Below are 24,391 nucleotides of genomic sequence, written 5' to 3'. Positions count from 1 at the left end.
GCCAGTCTGTAAAAAAAAACATTAAAACACATTAAACAAAGAAAACAGTTGAGTTAATTAACTGGATTAGTGAGTGGGAAGTCTGTTGATGTGTAATAAATGTGTAACCCCCCCAAACATAAAAGACGTTTTAACGCAATCTATGATATACACCTTGTGTTGTCCGTCACGTTGACGGCTGGACGTGTCTGCAACTACCCAGCTGTTCTCCCACAGGAAACATGTTAACATCCCATGCGAGCATTCAGCCTTCTCAGGCGCCAATCATATTGCGCCTTTAACAGAGATGCGCCGTGCAGCCTCGGCGCTCTGATCTCAACTCCAGCTGGACAACTGTGGAGCTGCGACGCAAGCACACACAAGTGCAACTGCGACATAACTCGCACTTGGAGACCGTAGTCTGTCAGACTGGAGCCGAGTGGTGACCAGCTGCAGGGAAACTTTTCGGATAAAGGCTTTTGGAAGCTGCCGGATGCGTTCGCTAGAGATCAATATAACTGGGATCCGACAAATAAATGGGACAACAAAAATCGCGAGAACTTGAATCGCTCCAGCTGTGTGCAGGGTTCAGTTTTGCCAACTTTGTGTACTAGCCCATCCGATCTGCCTCAGTCCGTGCGGGCGCAGCAGCAGCAGAGGAGGAGGCTGGATGTGGCAGGAGACGGGTCACTGAGCTGCAGCGAGCCTGGTGCGAGTTCCCCAGTCCCCAACTCTCCAATGTTACCGGACAGGATGATGATCATTGGACTTCTGCTCAATGTCTTCTCCCATGGTAAGCAACATATTTCTCATCTCTGACAGCTGGCATACTGTTTTAGATGTAGAATGTATCGGCCACCGTTGAGATTGCACCAGGCATTTAGTCTGTTCAATGTGGCAGTGCATGGCTCAAATTATGTATTCCCTTTTGGAAAATATCTTGCCTTCCAGAACTTGAACAAGAATGCATGCATGTCTGCAAGAGGTTTCCATGCACATGTCTGGTGAATAGCAACAATTAGGCAATGGATTGTAACAAAGCCCCCTGCCCAGATCCAGGAGGACACTGGGTTTCAGTTTGTATTGCTTTTAATCTCGCAATCATTTAGTAAATTAACTATATTCAGAGGAAGGTTGGCTCATTATTTTTTAAAGAAAAAAAAAAACTTGGAATGATTGAACTTCTAAGCATAAGACAGAGATTTACTTAAAAATCAAGGATATTCTCAGTTTTGCAGATGATAACTCTCTTCCAGGTTTGAGTGAAACTTTTCTGATGACCCTCAAAATAACATTACAGATATCCATAAAATCAGTTTACCATTCATTATCTAAGAAGCAGCATTAGATTTTGCATGGTAATGACATTTTGGGTTCAGGTCTGATATTTCTGCCTGGGATGCATTCCAAAAGAGAGCTGTTCATCTCCCAAATATTGATTGGACTGTCCCAGATCATGGAAATATCACACATGAATTGTCAAACTAAATGGTGTTCTCCTTTAATGAAAGCAGGTCGGCAACCACATCTGTAAATCATCGACAATTTACATAAAATGTGCATTAAAAGTTGATAGGATGAAGGATTAAATATGACGGCAAAAATTCATAATTTATGGCAGTAACGTAACGGGCTGATTTGTAGTGCCAGTGCTTTATGGTTCTTTGTCCTTGCTGATTATCAAATGGACAAAAGATGGTGAAATACCTGTCTGTGATTTGACACTACAGTACATGAATTTGAATTCCTCCGCTACCACACACACACACACACACACGCTCCTGCAGAATGAGCTATTATCATTAAAGTCAATAATACTGACTGTGGCTGCTTAAGAAATCCCCCAATGGATCATAAAGCTTGTTGATCTGTGGTTATTGATATTGAATTATGTCATTTTTGATCATAAGTGTTCTTCACCGCTCGAGCCTGAGCAGAGGATCTTTTTTCATAATTTGAATGTGGTTGCATGTGTTGTCTGCAGGTCGCGTATCCGTATCCGTTGTTAACACAGACCATCTGAAAACACAGCTCCTGTGCTCTTTACTGCAGAAATACATAAAAATACTGTAAATGTTACAATTATTTCAGTGGTACAGGAGGTGTGGGCTTCACTGCATCCAGGGAAATTCATATAATGTCAGGGGAGGTTGCCCATAAGAGAGAAGTATCATAAAATGATGAATGCTTTCATGTGAATGTCAAACCTTTCAAGCACCCAGTACCTCACCCAGTGTGTCAGATCCACCTGTCAGGCACTTAAGTGAAATCATATCCAAAAGGCAGTTGTTTTCAAGTGCTATTTAATTGAGATCTGAGTCATTACAAATGCTGATTTGATAGTCTTTCACGATGTTGAATTTTGCCATTATACCTAATTGCACAAGAAAATATTGGATTTAAATTTAGTTTATTGACATCATTAAAGAAGAATGAAATCTCTGCAGAACTCTGCTGATTTTAATCTGGTTTCATAAAGCTGTTTTGTTTCTACATGGAAATTTTACAGCCTAATCGTAGACTGTTAAGAGTATTGGACATTCCCTATATAGGTCTATAGGTACTGTATAAATAGCTCCTCTGAACTTTATTTCATTTCATGCAATGTTATTTTTACCCTGTAATATATATGACCTTGTACAACTCCGTGACCTAAACAATGGAAGAGGGAACTTTAGAAGTAGACAACAGCCTACACCAAAATGTGTCACCACTGACGCCCCCACTAAGATCAGGGCTAACATTCACCAAAGTCATCATTAATGTGTTAGGAGTCCCACATCTGCTAGAGGACTACATACTTTGCGACATACAACATAAGAAAACACAAGAAAGATTCTGTGTCTTGAAAACACATTCCATAATTTATGAACTGTTGTTTCCTCTGGCTTCAGCCACTGATTTGATCTAATAATCAAATGACATATTAGTTATTCTCTACAAGTTTTGTGTTTTGTTTGCATGTGTTGTCTGTTCTTTTTTTTTTTCAAAATTAATAACAGTGTCATGGAAACACATCTTACATATAATGCATTAGATCACTTTGATTCCCATAAATCAATACAAGGCTTCCTATTGTTGAATGACATTAAACTTGACATTGACCCTTTGCTGCAAGGCCTTTGTGGATTATTGCTGAAGTCCCACTACAGACTGCAACTGGTGACTGAGTGTTGCTATTTTGGTACTTCATTTATTGGATGTGATTGGGCCATAATAAGGTTGTCATAAATTTATTAGAGCTCATTTTCAGGCTGTGGTTAAGTTACACAGGTCTTAGGTATATACATGCTCGCGCTGTTTCTATTCAGGGTTGGACTATCTGATATACACACTGACGGTGCACTTTGTGCACACAGGTATATCCAAGTCTTGGCCTCTTTATCTTTCCCACTGTGCTGGAGACTCTTCTTTTTCTCTTTTTCTTTCTGCTGAGGCATTGTCTTCCTGTAATTCAGTTTCATTTAGGACGACAGCACGCAAAGATTAAATTGGCAACATGCCATCACTTAGATAATAAAACAAATACACTTTTTCTGAAAATGCAATTATTTCAAATATTTGATGTTTTACTTTCAATAAATCATTTTAATTAAAATGCTCACATCAACGATAACTTCAACATTAAAATGTGGGCTTGTGAATGATACCTGCTTTCTACTGAACTCACTATCAAGCTCACTGCATAAAAACTGAAAGTTTAACTTGTATCATTTATGTGTCACTGCCTGTTATACTTAATTTGTTTGTGTGTGCTCTCCAACTTGATTGTCCCTTTTACACGCTTGGTGGCACCAACACAAAGCCGCAGCCCGATGAAAACTGTCGATATGTGAATCGCTTTCTGGCCAAGAAATTATTTGGCACATCCTAATTTAGGACTGCATCAGGCAGCAGAAGGAAGAAGTCTGAAATATTGACACAGCTCCAGATACCCTGCCTGGCCGATGCGGCACCTGATGCAAGCATGTATTTTACCTAGAGTACAGAGGAGGGGATGTTGCTGCGTGATGTGGCCGCACAATCCAGTGGCACAGCTCATTAAATGTAACCTTACCCGCGCACTAAATCGCTGGGTAACTGTTGATTCAGAACATGAAATGATGATTCTTGTACGCACTATTGAGTTTTCACCTCTGGATGCTTTGACCCTTACCACATGCCGTCAGAACACTTAGATTACGCCGAACAGGCATACTCAAGTCATTTTATGATGTTTTCTGCAGTTTTTGGAGCCACTTCTCAGTTATGTCTTTTGTTTTAGAAAAAGCTACTCTGTTCCAGCTAACCACTTGTGTGTTAAGTGGTCAAAATGTTCCGTCTGGGGGGAACTGTTTCCATCTCTACTGTGTGCCGAAATAATGAGAATGGTCATACGTTGACCTGGTTATTCCTCACTGCAAGTGAGCATTTTGTCGAAGGCTGCATAGCAATGAACATAATTCCAGGGTTGGAGTTACCTCTGTGGGGTGTGTGCATAAAAACTGATTAAATACAGTGCAACTGTGCGGCACTTTTCAGCACTCCAGTCACACAGATTCAATCTTGTTAGCTTGCACAAATTGAGGACCAAACAAAGGTGTAATTTGCTCATGCATGAGAGGCACTTTCGGGCAATTTTGGGATAAGGGCACGTGAAACTTTGTTGCATGTAAGACGTTTTGGCGTTCTCGGCCAGCGTTGTATGATTAAATGAAACTGCAGCTTTTTGTGAAGACAGGGTATTGTCTCGGGAAAAAAGGAAGTCAAGTTGTTTTCTGAAGAGGGCTTTGTACAGAAGATGTATTTTTAGTCTCCTAGTTATTGAGTGAGACTCTATGCGTGGTCTTCACTTAGACGTGACATTTTATTGCTGTCATCAATGTGGTCCTGATGTGATTGTGTGAAGAAAGCCACTGGAGCCACGAGAAGAAAGACGTGGAATAGACACATTCATTATGGAGACGTTTTGGATGGTATGGCAAAAATTGGAGGCAGAGAGTTCGAAGAGTATAACGAAATCCAGCAGGTGTGGCATCATGGAGGGATTGAGGAGGAAGGAGTGGAAAGGGGAGAGCAGAAAAGGGTAAGTGTTCCTATATATGCTAAAGTATGGAACGGTTTAGTAATAATATCTGAAAGAAAAAGGTGGCCTCAGGGAACATTATAATACCCTGAAAAGTGTATGAAAAAATGTATGGGCAATGCAAGTTTTGATGACAAGTGTGGGGAAATACGTTTGTTTAATAACAGTAATTATGACACATAATAAACAGATAAATAAACATGAAATTGTTTGAAGAGTGTTTGGAACAATTTTGTTTTGTACAATAAACGGCTGACGTGTGTGAAAATTTAATCTGGATACTGGATATCTTCAAAACTCAACACAGTTTAAAATGTCATATGCCTTGAAATAACATTTACAGAGGAATAAACTCACTCACACAGTGTGAACATTAGTACATTTCTATCACAGAAACAATTTATCCCGTTTCTTTAAAAAGAGCTGCTCGACTGCAGTTGCCCAGAGCAATGGCTGTAATTTTCCTAATAACAGAGAGAATATGTGCAAACTGTTAAGCATATGTTTAATGTTAATAGAAAGTTTAAAGCCGAAGAGCTGATTGGTGGAAAGTGCAAAATTTAGAGCTCAGCAGAAACGGCTGTGTCAATAAGAGCCCACACAAGTTTTAATAAGCACTAATTAACCAGTTGTGTAAGTCCTGCGCAAACACCTCTGTCCACTTGTGCACAAATACAGAACAGGCCAACAGATATGAAGTCTGTTCCAGTATCGAATGAAAACCAGGCGGCTCATCAAAAAGTCCGAAACTGAAATGACTGATAAACACTAATGGCACAAGCTGGTGTAGTGTTTTTAATCCAGCTTTACTGTGTGAAATAAAGGCATTTTAATTTTTGGAATGGGATGGGATGATTTTTGTTTTGTGTATTTTTAGGCTTGGACCCAATCTACTAGTTACTAATGTTTACAAAGACCTCCCTTTCATTAGCCATCTGCTCTGTCCAATTTTTAATAAATATATATAGAGTATTTTTTGAATGTAGTAGCTTAAATCAAAATTAAAATAAGCATTCTGGCAGGAAAATCATTATTACTTTTGACTTACAAACATGTGCTCTATTGTCCTGCAACTTACTTGCTCCTATTTTATGAGTCCCATATTTTCCAGTTTGGTCTCTCAAGGCCAATTAGTGTGTTTACTTGCACATTAACATTGAGTTAACTGCACAGTATATTGATGATATTCATATTATTAGTATATGAGAAAGCACATATAAATACTATATTGGATTTACATCAACCAGGATGAGATTATATCCAGAATATCTTAAATATGCTGGTCATCAACGGTCAGTTCTGTCACTGGAATCACCTGTGCTTCATGGAATCGCAGCACTGAAATAATGTGCTACTAATGAACACAACAGGGTATCGTTGTGAGGCATTAGGACATTAGCATCCTCAAAGTTAAAAGTTCAAACAGTTTATTGTCATTCCTGCTATTAAAATACTGTTGAATTTAAGGCTGCAACTAATAATTATTTTCACTGCCAATTAAGATGCAAATTATTTTCTTGATTAATTGATTAGTTGTTTGCTTGATAAAATGTCAAATAATAGTGTAAAATGCGCAGCACAATTTCCCAAAGCCAATTTGGTATCTGCAAAATGCTTGTTTTGTTCAACAAAAGTCTGACCTGGTTCCAAAAATCTTTAATTTGCTGACATAGATGACCGAAGAAAAAAAGCAAATATTCACGTTCAAGAGGCTGGAACAAGTAATTTTGCTTAAAAAATGACTTAAAGGATTAATCAATTATCACAATAGCTGTTGATCAATTTTCTGTCTATATCAGGGCATACCGTAAAAACTCCATCAAGTTCCAGGTAAGCCAAGCTAAACACACTAGTTTATGTACAGTCCAGTCAGGACCAGTCAAGTCCTTGGTTTGATTGCAAGTGAGGTGAATGAGTGCAAATAGTAACAGTTAGTGGCAATCGCAGGCAGGTGTCTCCGGTCTCAATTCTGCTCCATCCTGGTGCCGTTTCCTCCTAAAGCCTGAGACTTCCTTCCAAGAGTCGCACTCTCCCGCCATGATCTCCTCTCAAGTCAAATTACTCCCGAACAATCTGGATGCTCTGCTACCCATCCCATGCGCGTGAATGGAAGGAAGAGAAATTTGCCAAACCACTTTGTTCCCTGTGACTGTCGGTGTGTGGTGTGTGGTTTGCCATTTATGGCGTTAACCTTCATCAGCTTTGCCTCACAAATTCTATTAATCACATCAGTGAGAAATCAATAGAGTGTATTATGGCTCACATATCACAGTAATTCATCTCCCGTTCGCTTTTCTGTCCTTTTCTTTTTGCTTTAAACACACACTCAATGCCCAGACGCACAATTCTGTTAACCCAGAATTTTACTTTAACAATTTGTTTCACCTCAAACAGCATAATGTGAGCATGGTGCTTCTTTATCATCATGACATCAAATGATGTTCAATTAAAGAAAATTAATTATGACCTGTCTACTGGACAAGATTTAACAGAGCTGCTCTGTACTTTACATAGATTTTGTCATCTGTTTGTGTATGTGCGTGTGTTCGTGTGTGTGTGTGTGTGTGTGTGTGTGTGTGTGTGTGTGTGTGTGTGTGTGTGTGTGTGTGTGTGTGTGTGTGTGTGTGTGTGTGTGTGCTCGCTCAAAGACAGGCTCTCGGAAAGTAGAACTGCTGATAGTCTGTCTTTATCAATGATGAGCCTGTGGGAGCAAACACTGAGAAGGAATAATGATGAAAACTTGCATGAAGTCTGTTGAAATTGCAGCTAAACATGGCGGTATTTAATACGTCAGTATAATTATCAAGGTGTGGTGATACACACAGTCGATAGACAGGTAATCAACACCTTTACATACCTTGAGGAGCTGAGGCTGTGAATATGACTCATTGCTCTGTGTTTTTTTTTTTTTTTTCTCACCTTCCGCCTATTAAGTCACTACAGTAGCCTTGGCAGGTTTCCTGCAGTGGCGATGAAGCGTAGCCTCTGTTTATGATATGTCTCATACCAAAGTGAGACATGGACCTCATGTGGCGCTTGAAATTGCAAAACATGCAGCAGCACAATTGGATTGGAGCCGTGCTTTGTGCCACCAGCCAGCAGGAGCTTAATCGAAGTGTGTGACCGATCTAACACAATGATGTGCGTGTGTGTGTGTGTTTGTATATGAGCTTGTGTGATGTACAGTATATATTATTGTACTGAAGCATAAGTACATGTGAGAATACAAGAGGTACAGGTATTTGTTAACAGGCGTGCATTAAGTTCAAACATGAACATTTACTACATTTATTTGTAGTTGCACAACGTAATTTAAATGTCCGCCAGCCTACTCCTTTTGTGCTGTTAAAAAGTGGCAGGATATAGCAAATTAGGGAGATAAAGCAGAAAAAAAGTGTGTATATTGCCCACTCAAGCTATTTTCTTTCTCAATTTGGAAACAAGGAGTATAAAGTGTAATTGCTGGGAACAATTATATGTCACATTTGAGAAAATTAATTTCCCGTAAAGCTCCATCAGAATGAATTTTTATGAAGAGGGCTCTCATTTTTTCTCCCTGGTTTCCTCTGGCCTGCCACCATTTTGTTTTTCATGGAGCAATAATGAGTATTATGAAATGATTTCTCGTTTTTCACGTCCATTCATTCTAGACAGAACACTGTCAAACAGTGTTAATGCATAATAACTATGGACCAACACGGCTGTTTTTAAACTGAATAATGTATTAGGTTTAGAGGAAATGTGGCTGGTGATATGCAACACATTTGTACTCAACGACCCTTGTATAAATTAATGGGACGAAGCCTTTTAAATACATATATGGCTGATGTTAATCTACAATATCTTCAAGCAGCGTATTTTGTAGGTGCAACGTACTGATGCATCATATAAGACTTGTTTGCCTCAGACTATTTGTTTGAGACAACTACGGGGGACAGCATCCTCATGGCGGACTTTTCAGTTGAGTCACTGTCTGAAGGCAAAATTGGAAGCAAAAAGTATCAGTTGTCGTGGTAGGAAAAAGATGAACTGTGCTGAATATATTGGTTTTGTCTCTATCATTATGTGTGGAGACAGTGTCTGACACTGGTGAAAAGCTTGGTCCAAGTGGAAGGGACCCTGCTGCAAAAGGTTTTGCCTGCAGCTGTTCACGTGTCCTTTTACAATAATAACAGCAGTGCTTTTGTGCAAGACATCCACGAGTACATGTCTCCGTAGATACTTAATGTGTCACTTCTAAAATGTTCAAGCACCACACCAATGTTTTTACATCTTTTAGCCCATGTTTTTCTGTATATTTTACATTGCTACCAATGATTTACAATAGCCTATCCCAGTTTTTCAGATTGATGAATGCATGTCTACTACTGTGTTTATGGCAGTGTGGCAAGAGTAAGGTAACTCCACATTTACTGGAGGAAGGTCATCCCTCACACTGAACATCATGTAGCCTTTCTTTTTTAGTTAAAGGACAGGAAGGAACTATTTTTGGAAATTCTGCCTGGTTGTTGGTTCAAGTAATTGCAGGAAGATCCAAGGGGGATCCAGAACTTGAGAGTTGGCTGTTGAACAACATCCTTTTTCATGCAGGGATCTACCAAATTCACTTTTGCACGGCATCGCTTTTTCCCCCCTTTATTTTCTGCCTAATTTGTGAAAGCAATGCTGTTAGGCAGCTGACTCTCAAATCTTGTATGCCCACGTTCCTAAGAAGCACTTGAAGAAACCAGCAGGGAGAGTTTTCACGTGACGCCAGCACAGGAGATTATACGACAGAATGCAAAAATTAAAAAAAAAAAAAAAGGTGCATTGAGGAGAATAAGCTACAGCCTGACAGCCAGGTTTCAAACCTGACAGGAAGGCACCATAGATCCGTAAAAGTTCTCTGAATTTATGATAGAATGTGTTGAGCTCACTGATTCAGGAGCATTTTGGTGTGTGATATGAAAGATGAGGCTAACATACAATACCTGGCTTCACACGGTACCACATTTAAGCTCACTGGCAGCTGGAGCATTTTTTTTTTAAAAAGAAGCTTGGATGGACTTGTAACTCTCATCAGTACAAATCTTGAGACAGCGTGCTGAAAAAAATGGTGCATTCAAAGAAAGGCAAAGTTATACTGTACACCTGTGTACATAAGAACATTAGGAGAGAAGTCAACTAGGAGTCCTAATGAGAAGATGATGAAATAATTATGATATAATTGTAGCCATAGCACAACCTTATAGTGTTGTTAAATTATCTGAGGGACTCCTGTGTTACTATGAGGAGCACTGAGGTTTCGCTCGCGTTGCCACTCTATTACACTTGTGTGTTTTCAATTTAACATTCCTTGTTGGATATTATAGTAACCTGTAGTGCAGTGAAGGAGCACGCTCACGTTGCTCTGTTGTCTAATATTGGATAATACATATGCATAATACAGCAATGCAGCTATGGATGGTAATGTGGGCAAACAACAGCTTTGTCCCCTGACAAAATCAACCTCTCCTCCAGGTAGTGTTCCGGTTTCTGCATCCTTAGACTGTCTGGTGGCAGAGCAGGGCTGCATCCAGGAGCAGTCCTGCATGGTCCTCTATCGGCTGCTGGAGTACTGTGCAGCTGAGGAGGCGGTGTCGCCCCTTGGCCCAGATGCCCGTTTGGAGTGCCTGGAGGCACAGAACTCCTTGCAGCATTACCGCCCCCTTCAAGTTTGCAAGTGTCAGCGTGGCTCTCGCAGGGAGGAACACTGCCTCAGGGTCTACTGGACCGTGAGATTTGCAGGTGGGTTTCAGCATTGGCATGTGTGTGAGGTTTTTTTTTTTTTCACCTCTCAGCTGCATAATCCCTGTGATTTTACTCTACACTGTGCTGGGTTTTTTTTTTTTAGCATATGATGAGTATGAGGTGTCTCCATATGAAGAGCTGGAGTTTAATTTGGTGAGAAACATTGAGATGTCTCGTATGGCCTCCATCATGGCAGGTAGAGTACTGCTCTTACTTAGTTTGGCACACAAATAAAATATATATCATGATTTTTATTTTCTGATGTACATTTCTCTGTTTCCCTTCTCAAATACCCCAGCTTCCACTCTTTCTGTGGATGGTCAAAACCAGTGTCTGAGGGCAGCTCAGGACTGTGGCCTGTATGAGAAATGTGGCTCCCTGCGGTCAGAATATGTCGTAGCCTGCACCAAGCGAGCAACAGTCTCAGAGAACAGCTGTAACCGCCAGAAATGCCACAAAGCCCTGCGGCGCTTCCTGGAGCGTGTGCCAGAGGAGTACAGCTTTGCTCTGCTCTTCTGTCCCTGCTCTGACACTCTGTGTGGGGAGCGCCGGAGGAAAACCATCGTCCCGTCATGTTCCTATGAGGAGAATGTGAAAGGGGAGGAAAGAGTGGGCAAGCCTAACTGCCTTAGCCTGCAGAATTATTGCTCCAGAGATGAGCTGTGTAGGTAAGATGGATGCTAAGTGCTTTATCTTTGAACAACACAGAAGGGAAGATGTGCAGATTTAACAATGCATACTACAAAACACAAAGGTGTAAAGTATCAGAATATGTGTAACAAATGCTACAAAGATAACCACACAGAATGACTCAGCTAGTATGTCCCTATTCGCAGCAGCCTACAAAAATGGCAAAATTAAAGGCCCAGTGTTGAGGCTTTGACCAATAGCTGCAGTATTATGAGCGGGTTCCTGTTTTGTTTGTATCTCATGTAGGGCCACAACTAACAAGTACTTTCTCTATCGTTTAACCTGCTGATTATTTTCTCGTTTAATCTATACAACAAGAAAAAATAGTGAAATATGCCCATCCCCATTTCCTAGAACCCAAAGTGACATATCCATATAGTTTTTGTTTTCTGAAGATAGGGAAGTGAAAATATTCACTTTACTGAATTATAAGATGAGCAGCGAATAGGACATATAACATATAAGAAGCTGGAACTATCCGATGTTTGGCATGGTATTGGCATTTTTGCTTGAAAAATGACTTGAACTATTAATTAGTTATCAAAATATTTGCTTATCAATTTTCTGTCAATGGACGAATTGACTTTTTGACTAATCTTGCTCTTAATAGCACACGTGCAAACATGCAGCGTGTGAGCGTGCTAGCAGCATGATACACATTCAAAGTGACTAGAGAAGACAGTAATGTAAATCTGTAGAGTTTGCAAGCTATACAGTATAATGTACCTTGGTTTCACGCTATTCAACTGGTGGTGGTCATACCACACCAAGAAATGCAGCAATGCGCCAGCAAATGCAGGGATGACGAAGACCGGAGGCTGATGTAAATATGGATGTAAACAAAATATGGAAAAGTCACCTTTGCAAATGTTTTATGGGCAAGGAAATACATTCAACAGTTTTGTTAGGGATCAAGGCCTGAGAACACAGCTTCTTTTTGCCCGTGATAAGTGGCCATGTAAGCATGATGACACAGGCCAGGATATCCAGAAAATAACAGACTCGGTGGAGGTCATCTGTTTTGTGTACTAGCTTATAACTTACATAAATTCTTTCACCTACTTTGTTCTCAGCTCAAATATCAAATTACCCAAAAAGAAGAGTCCATTTTTATTTTTAATTTCCTCACTTACAGTCGTGAAATAAAAGCTGGAGCCAGAGCCGTTTGCTTTTAGTAGCCCAGAATTCATGGCTATGCCCCTGCTCAGCAGTATGATTATGCCAGCTTTTGTGAGGCTATTAGTCAAATCTCTTTTTTTCTTATTGTACATAAATGTGTAAGACTTGCTTACTTTAATAACAGTCTAGTCCATGTGTAAATGTCACAGAAGTTATTCATGATAAGAGAAAAAAAAATTGTGTGTCAGTTGAAGTTAAGAAGGCCATGCAAAATCCTCCCTCTCCATTATTAGAAACGGATATGAAACAAAAACAGAGAGGAGCACTAACTACCATTGACATTAGGCTCTTCTGTTCCACATGCATGGTTACCATGTGTTTCTACTAATGAGTGTGGGAACAGCAACATTATCATCTCCTTATAGTATCTTCAGTTAGCTCAAGATATACATCATAAATTTCCTTTAGAATATTGATGAAATGTTTGAATGATTCAGCTACAAATGACAAGATGTTTTAGACAGTGTGTGCTTGTTGTACAGATTAATTGTGAACGTCAGGCACCTACTGTTAAAATCTATAGTTTTTAATCCTCTGGAATTAGCTGTTACTGTCAACAATGAGGATAATATTCTCTCCCTCAGTACCTTTAAACAAGTAAAATTGCTTTCAGAAAATTACTATATGTATGAGTGTAGCATTTAAATGCAATAATATTATTAGACTTGACTTTCTGGTGTTTTGCCCCACGGAGAAGAAAGTTTTTGAAAAATGGCATTGTTGTTGGTGAGCTAAAAAAAACAAACAACTTTCACTGACGTTTTACTAGAATAACACATGGTTTTAATGTAACACATGGTTTTAATGCTAGTCAACAGCTATCTATTTCCCTGTTTTCCGTTTTGTGCTCTTACACTGCACTGTAGTTTGTGTTGTTTTGTTTCAGCTTGACCCCAAAGCCCAAAATGAAATTGTCAAAACACTTGAAAATGCACTATTGCTCTGTGTTGACACATGAAAAACTGTTTTCTCTTTTGTGTGTGTGTGTGTGTGTGTGTGTGTGTGTGTGTGTGTGTGTGTGTGTGTGTGTGTGTGTGTGTGTGTGTGTGTGTGTGTGTGTGTGTGTGTGTGTGTGTGTTTCAGATCCCGGTTCGCTGATTTCCAACACAACTGCCAGCCCTCCACTCTGTCTGCCTCTGGCTGTATGCGAGAGAGTAGAGCCATGTGCTTGAAGGCCTATGCTGGACTCATAGGTGAGATGGAGGAAGAGGAAAAGAGGTAGAAAAGCTTGAAAGACTTAACAGTTTAGAAAAGAACAGAGAGCTACTCAAAGACTTATTAAGGTGTCTAACAGAGATATTTGGCTCATACAATTTTCATTTTGTTCCACTAAGTAACTATCCAGAGGTTCATAAATGGTCAACTGCCAAAAGCTGCTCTGGGAATCCAGTCACATCACTTTAAAAAACTTCATTTAAAAATGGCATTTCCAGCAGCCCTACAAAATGACCTAGATAATATTATTTCCTTTTGTTTCCCACACTGTATCAGAGTAATTTTGTGTACCTGCAATTATCAATATCACGAGATGAAAAATTTGTGACACTGGATCCCCAGGGCAACTAATATTGTTAGTAGACTGCGTTATACCTTCCAAAGAAGTGTGTGCTGAAAATGAAAATCTTCTGCCTGAGGGAAATATTCCTCAAATAAGGAAGTTGCACTTATAATGTGACTTTTGTCTCCTTTCTTTACCCAGGAACCATCATGACTCCCAACTATGTGAGCAACAGCAGCACAGAAGTGTCCCAGTGGTGCACATGTGATGGCAGTGGGAACGAATGGCAGGGCTGTCAGCGTATCCTGCATATGTTCAGCAACAATATATGTCTGCGTGAGTAAAATATCATGAGGTTACCACAGACCGTGCAATACAGCGTCAGGGTCGCTTGTCCACATTGAGTCACAATACTAAGAGCTAACAGTTCCAGCACAAAAACAGTTAAAGCTCTGAGAGTTTCCTGTATGAAATATGTAAATGGCCATGCAGATACACAGCTGTGCTTCAAGCTAAAATCCTTAACTTTCTGGATGTTTCAACCACAGCAAAGATTATGGTACATTTAGTGTCAAGGTTCTCAAATTTCTTCACCTTATTGCTCTATGGTCTGCAGGGAAGTCCATCGATGATGTTGTCAACATCATCGATGGATAATTGCAAATGATGAATGTCTTTAACCATGTTAATAATGTTTATACATTAATATAGTATATCAATCAAAAATCAAAGTTTCAAAGAGTTTGAGTAGAGTAATGAACATTTGATTATTTGTATAGCTCAGTCCAGTAGTTTGAGTGACAAAATGTTTCCAAACTTCAGAGCACTGCTCAAATTGCTGTTAAATAACTCATCTACCATAGCTTCCTTTGTCAAGATAATGACAGAGGAATTATTACCTTTTAGCTATCATATCTGAGTACAAACTAAATTGATCTTGAAATGCTGTTCTAACTGAGCATTTTATAATGTGCATTAATGCGGAATTCAAATGAGGTGGGTAATAATTGATTATTGAAAGGGCAAACCATTGAACTGTAATGTTTTCATATAAATAAATGAATGGCAAGGGACATTCTCCCTAATGTGTGGCTGGCTGCCAAATGTTAATGTGATTTCCAAGTTCTGTGGAGTCAACAAATCCTTTCACCAAAAGGAAGTGGCTTCTTGTTGAATTGTTGCCAAACCAAAAGGGGTGGAAAGAGCACCAAAAGATACATTTCAAGAAGTACTGTTTAAGTATAAAAGTGTTAGTTACTGAAAAAGTACTTGCAGTAACAATTGTAATGTAACAATCTTTACTGTGTAACATTAAAATAATGAGGGTAAAAGGCCAGATAGGTTGTTTCATTGAATGAAGAATCCACATTAGGTGTGAACAAATCAGTAGATGTCAGTTTTACTCAGTGAAATGTCCCTTTTTCCTGCACCAAGTTATTTCTCATCATCCAAAAATATTGTTTAAAGTTAAATTCATTGTAATGGCAAAATAATGCAAATTGTAAATAAAAGTACAAGGGGAGTATAATACACAAATTCCCATTGCTAAGTTTTAGGTAACTACCACTAATATTCATTTGCCTTTTATGTATTCCACCCTTTTGCTAAAGTTAAATAAACTGAAACGGCAATGGATACATTTTTTAAGGTAATTTTCACCACAATCTTTGATGTGGATACACTCAATAGTTGGGCCGTATTTTCACGTTTAAGGAAAAACAAGACTAAAAGTCTACAACGACGCTAGCAGCTCTGTGAGGCTGTACTTAAGCAAAATGTTGCTTTGAGCTAAATGCTAATGTCAGCATGCTAACATGCTCATAACAAGCTCCCAGGAACATGTCTGGGCTGTGAAGTGATTTTGGTGTAGTGGCCACACATGGTATTGCACAGGGTCATCACGTGACACACACTGGCCCAAAAAGCATTTTTCCCATACACAATCACTGGAAAAGAAATGGCTGTAAAATGGTGAAAACATTTTTATGAGCATCACCTGAAATTATTCTTTTTATTATCAGAATTTGATCCATTCAGTCCAATAATGTTTGGAAAGTCTAGAAGAGCCATGGGATTAAATTATTTCATCTGATTCATGTGTGCTGGTCAAGGAGTGGGCATGCTCTACCGGCCCCAAAACACAGAAGCATCAGGAAGCCAGTGGTGGCATATGTGTCCAGTGAGCAGCTTTAATAGGCACGAATAGGGCGCCATCTATGAACATGGTATCAGTTCTCCCTAATAAATCATTCGCTTATAATGACAATGCTAGCATGCTAATGTTTAGCAAGTAATACGTTTACTATGTTCACAATCTTTGTTTAGCATGCGAACATTTGCTACTTAGCACTAAACAAAAAGTGCTATATGGCTGATTGGAATGTCATTAGCTGTGCAGGTATTTGGTCAAAAAAGAAAGTATTGGACAAGTAAAAGTTCTGACCTTATGACAGCACTACATGAAAAGTCAGATGATCACCAGAGCTAGTACAGGTCATCCTTAGTCCCCCTTGGATATATCTACCAAATATAAAGGCGATCCATCCAGTAGTTGTGATAATATTGCCACCCCTAGAGCCATGCCAGTAATGTGGCTTAAAATATTCAAATGTATTTTGCCCAATCAGGCAAAGTATTTGCTGAGCTGGTCATTGAAACTACGCTTATAAAAGTCACTGATAATATTTTGGTGAGGCTTCAAAGATGAATCATCATGTGCACCTAATGAAGATGATCCCTGCTGATTCTGTTTCAGGCAATGCCATCACCTCCATGGGAATCTCCGTACCTCCTCCTTTGGAAACCACTCCTGTGCCAGCTTCTAAGCCCTCCCCGCGTGTCTACCAGGAGAGGGTCCACGTCAACGTTAACACTCTCCCTGAATTCACCAGTGTAAGTGTTCTCTACTTCTTCACTGTCTCACCATTTGCTATTGTTAAACACCTGCTACAAGCTGATTTGAAGAAGTGGTTAACGGTATATCAAGTGGTAATACCTACAGATGGGTGACAAATTAAAGGAAGCACCAACATAAAGTGTCTTAGTAAGGTTTTGGGCCACCACAAGCCGCCAGAACAGCTTCAATGCGCCTTGGTTTCTACAAGCCTCAGGATCTCTACTGGAGGGATGAACACCATTCTTCCAAAAGATATTCCCTCATTTGGTGTTTTGATGGTGGTGGTGGAGAGCGCTGTCTAACACATCGGTCCAAATCTCTCATAGATGTTCAACTTAGTTGAGATCTGGTGACTGCAAAGGCCAGATGTCACATCATTTTCATACTCATCAAACCATTCAGTGACCCCTCCTGCCCTATGGATGGTGGCATTGTCATCCTGTTTCTCCACTAATTTGTAAGGTTTTTCCTTTAATTTGCCACCCATCTGTAAGTATCACAGGGACAGTAGCAGTGAGTTGGGCCCAGCAGCTTCCTGTATAACCTAAGATTATTTCTCTCCCCCTCCCTCTGCTACCCCTACCTCTCATTGTGGTTAAGGATTAGCCGTAGGTGTTTGCTGCATTAGACTAGACTCAACCCTTACTGATAATATTCATGTATGCACACCCATCTGCTTGATATTTCCCATTTTCTCACCATTTTAATCCTTCTCTTTCCGCATTTCCTCTTGCTCCTATTCCATCCCACGATCCCTTACAGCACTGAAACCCGGCCGCTGTTGAGCTGCGTACTGGTAATCCAGATATACAGTTCATTTAAAGATGAAGCATTTAAGTATCCTTATTATTTCTTAGCACTGACATAGGTTTAGATGATGCATTTTTATGCCAACAATACATCTCCTGTAAAAAAAGAAAGTTTCATTTGACGTTATTAAGTGTCACAATTTACTCTCAGAAAAACTCAATTGCCCATTAAAAATTTGAAAATTTGAAATGGATACTGTAAATGGATAGCTATTCTACAGCAGTAACAGGGAGGAGGAAGAACAAGTGCGCCAGTGGTTTTCAAAATAACAAAACGATAACTTTGTCTCAAAATTCACTTAACTTTTACCAATTTGCTTACTGAATACATTATATGCATTCCTCAATTTAAAAAAAAAACAACAAAAGGTAGAAAAATTTATTTTATAGCACACCCTCCATGTTTTAGGATCATATATCTGCAGGGAAACAGCACATAATGTAACACAACAGCTGGGCGAGCAAGCGTCAAAATCAATGCTAACAGCTGTTGCTGCTTCCAATGAGTGTATTTAGGTGTTTATATACAGCACAGTCTCCCCCCTACAGCTTTGCCCTCCACAGTTGAAAACTTGACTTCATGTGCAGCGGGCCTCTGTTTTAAAAGACTCGTGCGGAGGGACCGAATCAGATGGAAAAGCCCAGTCCTTTGTGTCCTTGTGTCCTGATACACACTGGAAATGTCTTTAAACTGTGTTTATATTTGTGATTCTGTCAGCAGCGAACCTCAGACATTTATTTTGGTGGACAGATTGGTTTTGAGCCAAGTAACTATCAAAAAGGTGTTGGCATAGATCTGGATCTGGGATTTCTGCCAGTACATGGTTATTTTTTTCTTAGCCATAATAATGACTAGGGTAATAAAGACCAGGGACTCACTTTGAGTCAGATTCGAAATCTAAGTTATTGAAAGTGTGGTTTTTGGAGAATTGTTCATTATTGGCTCGCTTAATTGCTTCTGATGTTTTCAATCTTTTTTTGTACCACAGTGCCGAAGAGCCTTGTATGATTGGTTGCTTTTTATATCTCCAAATCAGCCTTAATGCATGTTAATGTATAAGAAAAGTAAGCAAGGCATCAAAACTGGCTGCACTTTCACTTTGTTACCATTTCTTACTATTATAAAACGTGTCACCCTCTAAGAGGCCTCTTGGTTTGTCTGGTTTCCCAGGGCTCCTAGGAAATACAGAACATAGTTCTTATGATTAATACCAGTTTAATTCAATTCAAAACAACACCTTGCAATCAGTTTTCGTGAACCAGCAAATAAATACATAACTTAAAACTGTTCCATTCCAAGAGGAATACAACATTGTCAATATTTTTTGGTCTACTCGAAAGGAGATTGGCTTACTTAGGTAGTAGAGATGCTGCTGAGTCTTTTTCACCCTGACATTTATTTTCAATAAATCTTAATCTGTCATCAAACACAGTCCCCAAGTATTGGTAGGTCTGGGCTGTTTCAACACTTACGTCATGAATGACTGTTAGAGGACTGAACACCAAACAGCATAATTCAAATTTATCAAAAAAACTCAAATGTTGTCAAGTAGCAGACACTTATGAAAATGACAGAGTCAGAAAATGTAGCAATAATAGCTTCAAAAAAATTTGTATTTGTTGCAGGTTTTTTGTGATACAAGTGATAGATGCGTTTTTTTTTGTCAGTTGGTCCACAGTTATGTCTACTTCAAAAGCCACACATCTTAGGTTAGTGCCCTGGTTTTTTTTTTGGCTGCAGCTTTAGAATATTTTCATATGTAGTTTTGAATTCTGTGTTTATGTGGACTATCTCGTGAAGTTTACATCCTGAACTTCCCCCCATGCTTCACCACTCCTGTTAATTGGAAGAATCACTCTTTCCCCGCTTTTACAGATGGAGGACAGCAAGGGAGAGGAGCAGGAGGAGGAGGAGAGCGAGGAATTCAACATCATCCCACCTTATTCTGAGAAGGACTCTAACATTGACTCGGGGGCTAGAGGGAGTCAGCGAGGAGCAGCTAGCCGAGCAGTACCTGTGTTACCATTACTGCTGGTGCCTACGCTCATCTTGGACTGGAAGTGTTAGGGCTACTGAACCCTGCATCTCATTCTCCGCTCATATTTTACACTTGCTACCATTTTCAAATCCATCACAGCACTCAGAGAGAACCACAGAGGAAATTTGCGAGGAAGAAATGGAAATGCTTCTTCTTAACTTTTCTCTTTCTTTCTTTTTAAAAAAAATACCCTTGCTTTATTTTATGATTCTCTTTCTCCTATCACTGCCTCCTCAAGAGTTAAAAGATATCAGTAGTCCTGCAGTATCTGACATGACTTTGCACGAGTACTCTCCTATGAAATGAAGGGAACAACGTGAGCAGATATATGAGTGCATGGGTGAATTGAGAAGTGCTGTCTGGGCAAATACTCTATCTAGAGCTGGCTTCACACTCAAAGTACATCCCGTCTTTTAACAAGAAGCACAGCGCCCAAGGCCACATCCACTATACGTGTTCCCAAAACCCATAACCAGTCTTCTCCACTTCAACCAGACCTGAGCATGGCTTTTGATTTCTATTTTATAACTCATGTCACATCCGTTTCTCCTTCCCTCCTTCATACTGTGGTTGAGTAAGATAATCCACCTTACAACAAGCTGATAAGAAGCTGCACCACACTTAAACTACTTTGTACCACAAAAAAAAGCACTTTTTAAAATGGCTTCCTTTAAAAAATGATAAGATGTGAACCAATGCGCTGTAATTATGTATGAGAGATCTTATGCCTGCTCAATCTTTGGTTATTCTCACTTACTGCTCCGAAAAGCTGAGTGCAACAGTCACTCTGTCCTGCTTCTTTTGTTAACACCACTTAGTACTATTCCTACCAGGGTGAGTGACTGAGAATTCAACCACGGGCAAGTGTAATGAGATCAAATTCTTTGGTAGAAATGATGAGCAGAGAAAAGCAACATAAGCAATTACAGCACAATTCAAATTGCTCAGCATGCGGGGGAAGCCTGGAATAAGGCTCAGGAGAGGCAATAGCCAATTTACTGCTGTCGTACCCTCTCACTTTTTTATCCTTAGGAGATGTGTTTTTAGTGCTCCTTCCCCATCATGTGCTTAGATGTGGTGAGAGTGAGATGCAGAGATAGGGTCGGACACAGGAGGCCGTAAAGCCTGCTGGCTGCTCTGATCACTGAGCAGCACATTGAGCCATTATCTCTGCCTGAAATATCTTTTGCTGATGTTAATGATTTTTTCTCTTATGGCTCATTTTCTTGTGAAATTACGGAGCTGCAGGGATGTAGGTAAAGAGAAGTATGGTGAAGTTTTTTTAGGAGGGATAAACTTTTAAGGAGGCATTAGTTTCAAAGATATAAACTGTCTGAGCTCTGCAAGGGAACATTCTTACATACATTCATTTTTATCATTAAAGACAATCCTTGTATGTAATGTAATATTTACAGTGATGGCGTTGCAGTCCACTGACCTCACCGTTGTCAAATTGATCCAAGCATTTCCAAAAACATATCACAACATTAAAATCATTGGTCAAAAGATCACAGCTATACATGCTCATCCAATCCAACACCAGAGCCACAGTTTGAATGGTCGTGCATTTAAATCAGGATTAGAGCACTTGAGGAGGCAGTATGGCCCCAGTACTTTTTTGCCCACAATACTGTACTTGTTTACATGATGGTTTATTGACACAAAGACAGACATTTTGATAAGGACAGACAGTTTAAAGGAAGAAACGCATTGAAAGCTTTTTCAAGTGTAGTTCCATCACCACGTGAAGCTTAGACTAGAATGGATGTTGTAAGGTTAGTAGACTTTCAATGACTTACCCACTTCAGGGTAAAATGACACCATGTAGCTTTTTGACCAAATTCATGTTGAGAGTTTGGCTACAGGAAGCCAAGAAGTAGATGAGGAAAAGGGCCAATTAACAAAGCTCTGAAGTGTGACTGCAAGCTTAGTAGGTATAAAAAGTACCTATTTGGACAGACAAGACTGGTATCCAAATATATGAACCAGAAACACAACATAGAAGAGATGGACTGATAAATAAACATGCTACAGAAACATTACCAGTCACAACTGTCATGGTGCAGCATCAATGATGCTGCTAATTCAAGTCTCTCAGCTGGAGCGAGTCAGAAAGCATCAAATTAACAGCATCCAGTGACAAGTGTCAATAATGACTTCCAGGGCGCTCTGGCCTTAATGACTGAATGTGAGTTTAGATGTATTATCACATTTCAATAGGTTTGTTTATATTTGTAAACTATGTAAAGTTAACATTTACATGAAACATGGCTTGTAGTTTTTGATGAGTTAAGGAAAAGAAAAAAAAGCTTATTCTCCATCCATAAATGAAATTCTTAAAAGAAAATTCGTGAATATTCCCAGACTTATTCATTTCTTAGATTGTATCTTGAAAAACCAGTTGAGAGACTTATGTACAGTAATATGCTTCACACACTAACCTTGTTTTAAAGACATATCAAACATGCCAAATAATGCTGACTATAACGTGTAATAACTGTGTAATTTTGTGACATAGCAGAAACTGTGCGGATTTGTTAAAAGAAGAATAAAAGTCACTGGAAATTTTCATGTGTAACAGAAAAATCTGCTTTACTTTACATGACCAAGAAATGACTGTTGTGTATGAATTTCTTGCATTTTAACATTTTCCTTTTTTTAACACTTCTTCTTTTCACAAGTGGTACACGAAAAAGACTGATACATCCTGATGGGATTGGGAGTGTTGCATACAAGTTTAATGTCAATTTCAGTGCGAAAATAATGACTGAAAACCCTTAGTTAATTTTTTTAAATGCATGCTAAAATATACAGCTTCGACACTTTTTGGACTTTAATTTGCTGTAATTAAAAACTAAATGGCTCAGAAACTGTAAAGAAATGATAAGTCACTGGTTTTCCCAGGCTTATAGCCAGTTTGGATGAACTGAACCATTTATATTTTACTGTGTTTATATTTTACTTCTGACTGATGGAGGTGGGCTTCTACTTGGGGCTTCTACATCTAAAATGACAACACTGTGGCAGGAACAAGCTACAGTGGAATGATTTCAAGAAAAAAAGAAAGGCTGTAACGGAAACTGGCTTCAGCCCTGTGATTTAATTAAAAAAAGTACAGCATGAGTTCTCTGGGCCTTTGTTTTTTTATGTCCAAATTCAGTCAACTGTCTACAAAGTTAAATTGTGCTTCAGTAATCTGCCTGAGGACAATTATCCTCTGCATTTTAACTACTCCAAACATTTAGGAGCTGAGGGCAGCCACCAATCTCAGGTTCTGAGAGAGGCTTAAAGAACAATCTCAGTGGTTTTTCATGTTTTATCTCATTTACCGCAAATCACATACACTTCCCAAACATTTGGTAAATAATGCTGCTAGTGTCAGAAATGAGTTTCAAGTCATTTCTCTGTTTGAAAATCAATTAACAGATTCTTGAAACTTGAGTTGTAAACAATAACTATGCTATTTTTGGCTACATTACAAAAACAATTTTTATTACCAAAAATTGTTGCATTTTTGTTTAAAGTTATATTTAAAGTTATTGTTATTTTTGAGGCAATGCAATGCAGACTTTTCAAATTAACCAATCAACTGCATTATACCTTGCAGTGATAACACTGACAAAATGGACCTTTTTTTCACAGCAGACAGTTTGACTTGTCATAGTAGGAAAAGCATTCAAGTGTCCCAGTAAGTCATGACAGTGACACGGTGAGCCATCATGCAGAATACCCTGAAACTGAGGCAGCTAAATGAAATTTAGACCTCAATCATCTTATAATGTCTAAAGGTATGTGGTTCTACTATTGCAACATGTCAAAAATATTTGTAGCTACGCTAGCGGTGTGTCTCTAAGGCAGAGGCTGCAAAACTTTTTTTAAACTATGGCAACCCTATATAATTATATATAGGGATCAAAATATTCAATATCTTTGCTGGATAAAGAGGGTGTTTTCTCTCCAGATGGTTCTTACTTGGCACTATTACTTCATTTGACAGTTTTTTCTACAGATATCTACATTCAGATATGGGACAGCTAGCTTCCACTCTCCAAGAAATACTATGATGCTGCCAAGTAGTTTTCCCCATAAAGTCTAATTTTATTCCTTTTGGTTGTCTCAGACTGTGTTGAGGTCTGACATGTACCAGTATTTCTTTATTCGCTGTTTACAATAACAAACTTTTCCATCATGCACTGTTGCGTTTATGTGTGTTAAAGTCCCATTACTGTTTTGAGGTAATTCAGTGCAGAATTTTAAAGTTTGACAAGTGTGCCAGTTGAATGTCAAACTCTATTGAAATGAATGGAAACCAACAGCTGCCTGGAAGAGTAAGTACATGAAAAGATCTGAAACTATATGGCATGCGCTTGCAAATTGTCAGCAAAATTTTGACATGGTCCTTTGAGGGCGACGGCAGCGGTACTCCTCGCTTACCATTTTTATTTTGGGGTTTGAGGAAACAGCAGC

At 39.2% G+C, this 24,391-nt stretch overlaps 1 protein-coding gene across 1 annotated transcript; it reads left to right on the top strand.

Moving 5' to 3' along the window:
* The first annotated feature begins 266 nt into the window (after positions 1–266).
* On the top strand, positions 267–22,985 carry LOC120802188 (GDNF family receptor alpha-4-like). The gene is made up of 8 exons (XM_040149730.1): positions 267–772; positions 10,544–10,810; positions 10,917–11,009; positions 11,112–11,481; positions 13,766–13,875; positions 14,382–14,516; positions 16,936–17,072; positions 19,762–22,985. Exons 1-8 carry the CDS (start codon positions 718–720, stop codon positions 19,951–19,953), a joined length of 1,359 nt encoding a protein of 452 aa, XP_040005664.1. The 5' UTR covers positions 267–717; the 3' UTR covers positions 19,954–22,985.
* Positions 22,986–24,391: the final 1,406 nt, after the last annotated feature.

This window comes from Xiphias gladius, chromosome 17 (assembly GCF_016859285.1).
Source record: "Xiphias gladius isolate SHS-SW01 ecotype Sanya breed wild chromosome 17, ASM1685928v1, whole genome shotgun sequence".
NCBI classification, from domain to species: domain Eukaryota; kingdom Metazoa; phylum Chordata; class Actinopteri; order Istiophoriformes; family Xiphiidae; genus Xiphias; species Xiphias gladius.
The sequence above is the reverse complement of the archived record's forward strand: the minus strand, read 5'-3'. Positions and strand labels throughout refer to the sequence as shown.

Bases quoted from the DNA above. Each gene is read 5' to 3' on its own strand.
- LOC120802188 (XM_040149730.1), top strand. From the start codon at position 718: ATGTTACCGGACAGGATGATGATCATTGGACTTCTGCTCAATGTCTTC. The intron at 773-10,543 runs GTAAGCAACATA...CCTCTCCTCCAG, and splicing joins GCTCAATGTCTTCTCCCATG to GTAGTGTTCCGGTTTCTGCA. The intron at 14,517-16,935 runs GTGAGTAAAATA...ATTCTGTTTCAG, and splicing joins CAGCAACAATATATGTCTGC to GCAATGCCATCACCTCCATG.